This window comes from Petaurus breviceps, unplaced genomic scaffold, assembly GCF_028583685.1.
Source record: "Petaurus breviceps papuanus isolate PSGF00001 unplaced genomic scaffold, PetGlider_PUasm1.0 90721, whole genome shotgun sequence".
NCBI classification, from domain to species: Eukaryota; Metazoa; Chordata; class Mammalia; order Diprotodontia; family Petauridae; genus Petaurus; species Petaurus breviceps.
Genome location: NW_027187322.1, coordinates 5,202,127 through 5,205,324, shown reverse-complemented (window position 1 = coordinate 5,205,324; position 3,198 = coordinate 5,202,127). Strand labels below are relative to the sequence as shown.

The window sequence follows — 3,198 nt, the reverse complement described above, 5'->3', positions numbered from 1 at the left end:
CTCTCTCTCTCTCTCTCTCTCTCTCTGTCTCTTTCTCTCTTTTCTCTTTCTCCTTCTCTCTCTCCCCTCTCTCTTTCCCCCCTCTCTCTCCCTCCCCTCCCCTTCCCTCTCTTTCCCTCCTTCTGTCTCCCTTCTTTCTCTGTCTCCCTCCCATTTCGCTATGCTCCTTTCTCCCCCTCCCTCTCCTGCCTCCTCAATGTCCTATTCTCTCTCCCTTTAAACTCTTCCCTCTTTCTTCACTTTTTTCTCCTCGCTCCCACTCCCTTTCTTACAGTCCTCGTCTCCCCTCCTCCATATCCTGTCCCCTCCCTTTTATCTCCCTCCCCTTGGTTGGGGAGGGGGGCAGAACTTCAGGTGGTTATCAATAGAATATAGTCACCAGACAGAGAGGCTGAGGGTAGGAATTTCTGCCAGTTTGGAGCTCAGTTCTCTGCCTTAAGGCAAGGAGAGTCCCGCCTTGGCCAGGGTCTGGTGTCTAGGAAGAGAGCTTGGAAAGTAGCTCAGGGAGTAGGTGGTATCCCAGAGGAAGGGCTGGACAGCTCAGGGACTGGCTTCCTCTTCTCTCCCCACTGCTGGGTACACAGGCAATGATTGGGATCTTGTAAAGCAGTCAGAGAAACAGCCTCAGGTGATTCCAAGAACCTCATTGGCTTCTGCTTATTTCTCTACCTCGGGGACGTGTTGCGGGGGGGAGGGAGTCCTGCTAAAAGTCAGCAAAGCACAAGCCCCCAGAGCCTCCTTTTGGGGCAGACTTTACTCCAGCTTTCAGAAAGTCCCCAGGGTTCAAGGCTCCTGGGAAAGCTGGGTGGCCCCAGAACATTGAGGAGCATGGAAATGAGGCTGCCAGCTTTGTGTCCAGACCACAGGCACCAGCTCCAGAAGGGTTAAGCAGTCCTCTCGCCTCGGGACCCCCTCGATATTCCCCCCCCCCAGCTGCCATCTGCTTTCTCTTTCAGTGCCCCTTCTTCTCTCCATTCCTCTGGCCCCTCCATGGCCTCACTCTCCATTCCTTCCTGTGCTTTCTCCAGTGCTTTCCCCCTCCTCCCTTCTCTCATGCTCAGGATCTCAGTGCCACCCCCACTATCTCCCCCCTTCTCCAAGCACTTTCTCCCCTCCTTCTCCTCCCAGCTCCAACTCTCCCTGGTTAGCTCTCTGATGGGGGAAAGGCTGATTCATCCACTGGTGAGCTCAGCATTCCCAATCCCAGCCAACTTCTTGTTTTTCCTTAGATTTTCCACTGGGCCACGTGACTGTTGTTAGGGCCCCAGAAGGGGGAATTCCTGGGTCTTTCCTTAGAGCCCTGGCCAGCCCGTCAATTTACTTCCCTGTGGGGACATAGAGCAGGAGGAAAAAATGAAAGAAAGGAAAAGGAAAGAGAGAGGAAGAGAGGATGATACAATCTGTGGCCACCTGCTCTGAGGCCAACAGGGGAGACCGGGGGCAGAGAGAGAGAGAGCCAAGCTGTGTCAAAGCCCATCTGGGCTGCCTCAGTTTCCTCCTCTGTAAGATGAAAAGGTTAGACTAAATGGTCTCTAAAGTCTCTCCCAGACCTAGATCTTGGGTTCAACTTGATTCACCAAGCATTTATTAAGTACCTACTGTCTACGAGGCTTTGTCTGCTCTCCTTGCCTGGCCTCACCTGACTTCCATCAAGTTCTACTCCAGTCTTTCCACTTCCTAGTTGGGCAAGTCACTTCCTCTCTCTGGGCCACAATTTCCTCATCTGTAAAATGGACTGGTTGGCTTTTAAGTTTCTTTCCAGTCCTTAATCAATGACCCTATGATCCAGTGATGTATACCCATTTATGAAACCCTTGTAGGCAGGACAGTGGGCAGAGTGTGGGGCTTGGAATCAGGAAGTCTTTAGATTAAATTCTCCCTCAGATCCTTGCTGGTTGTGTGCCCTTGAAAATCATTTAACTCTGTTGGCCTCAGTTTCCTTATCTGTAAAATTGGGCTAATAATAGTTTCTCCTTTCCAGGGCTGTTAAATGAGTGGACACACAAAAGGTGTTTTATAAATATAAGCTATGACTGTTATTACTCTAGCTGTCCCTTGCCAGGCATTTTGCCTTTGAACAAAGACAAAAGTGAAACAGTATTAGGGAGAAAACTGGTTTCTGTAGCAACAAAATTAATACAAGGTAATTGTACTAATGGGGGGGAGCAATCAGGAAATGCTTCATGGAGGAGGCAGCCCTTGAGCTGAGCTTTAAAGGAGACTTGGGCTTCTGAGAGATGGCAGCGAGGATCAAACGAACTCCAGGCATCCCTGGAAGACAGCTAGTACAAAGCACAAGGGCGCCATGAGGAACAGCATGAAGGCCAGTTTGCCTAGATGGTGCAGCGCGTGAAGTAAAGTCACACACTATCAGCCTGGAAAAGTTGGCTGGAGCCCAGCTGAGCGTAGAGGTAATAGGGAGTCATTGGAGTTTCTGGAGCAAGGGAGCATCATGGTCAGAATTGTATTTTAGGAAAGAGTTCCCTGGATCCATGTAGTAAGGCTGGGTCCTAGCCGCTGGCTCTCCCTTCGAAGCCCTATAGGACAGCCAGTGGCCCTAGCCTTTGACTACTGAGAGCTCTGCCCTGCTGCAGGAGGGGAGGAAAAGCTAGCAGCTCCCCTGCGAATGCCAATGTGACGTCAGGAGCTGGAGGGAGAGCCTGCTCTCCTGCTTCCCAGGGGGCTGCTGGCTCCTCTTGTGCCCAGGCATTCCTCTCCCAAGTGTCAGCACTCCCTCCCTCTCCGGGAAGCTCGCTGCAGGTCCCAGGGCGTGTGGAAATTCAGCTCCAGGGTGACCGTTGGTCCGGCCAGTTCCCTCCCATCAAAGCTAGTGTGCTCCCATTTGTTTAGTGTGCTCAGGACCCTGTCTGCTTCTGGAGTCAGGAACTGAGAGTCTAGGGTCTCAGGCAGCCGAAGACACACACCCTGTGCTCTCCTCTCCAAGGAAGGCTCCTCACCACCCCTTTCCTGAGGATCCCAAATCGGCTGTAAGTAAAAAGAGTCTTTTACTCAGGGTGGGGGTAGGGGACAGCATATCCACAGGTGGGGCTCCATGGATGGGGAGTGGGAGGCAATCTAGGGGAGGGGGGATAGCACAGAGGAAGAGCAAAGGAAGGGAAGCAAGGGAAAGAGATGGGGGCAACCCCTCCTGGGGACACACCTCCTCAAAGGTCTTCTTGGCATCTGGAGCCAGACCCT

General features: G+C 52.3%; 1 protein-coding gene across 1 annotated transcript in view; it reads right to left on the bottom strand.

The window, feature by feature from the left end:
* Positions 1-2,724: 2,724 nt before the first annotated feature.
* The window catches only part of IGHMBP2 (immunoglobulin mu DNA binding protein 2), a 61,249-nt gene continuing 60,775 nt past the window's right edge, over positions 2,725-3,198 (bottom strand). The window contains exon 3 of the mRNA XM_069066125.1: positions 2,725-2,873. Coding sequence (XP_068922226.1) covers positions 2,725-2,873 — 149 coding nt within the window. The remainder of the gene's footprint in view (positions 2,874-3,198) is intronic.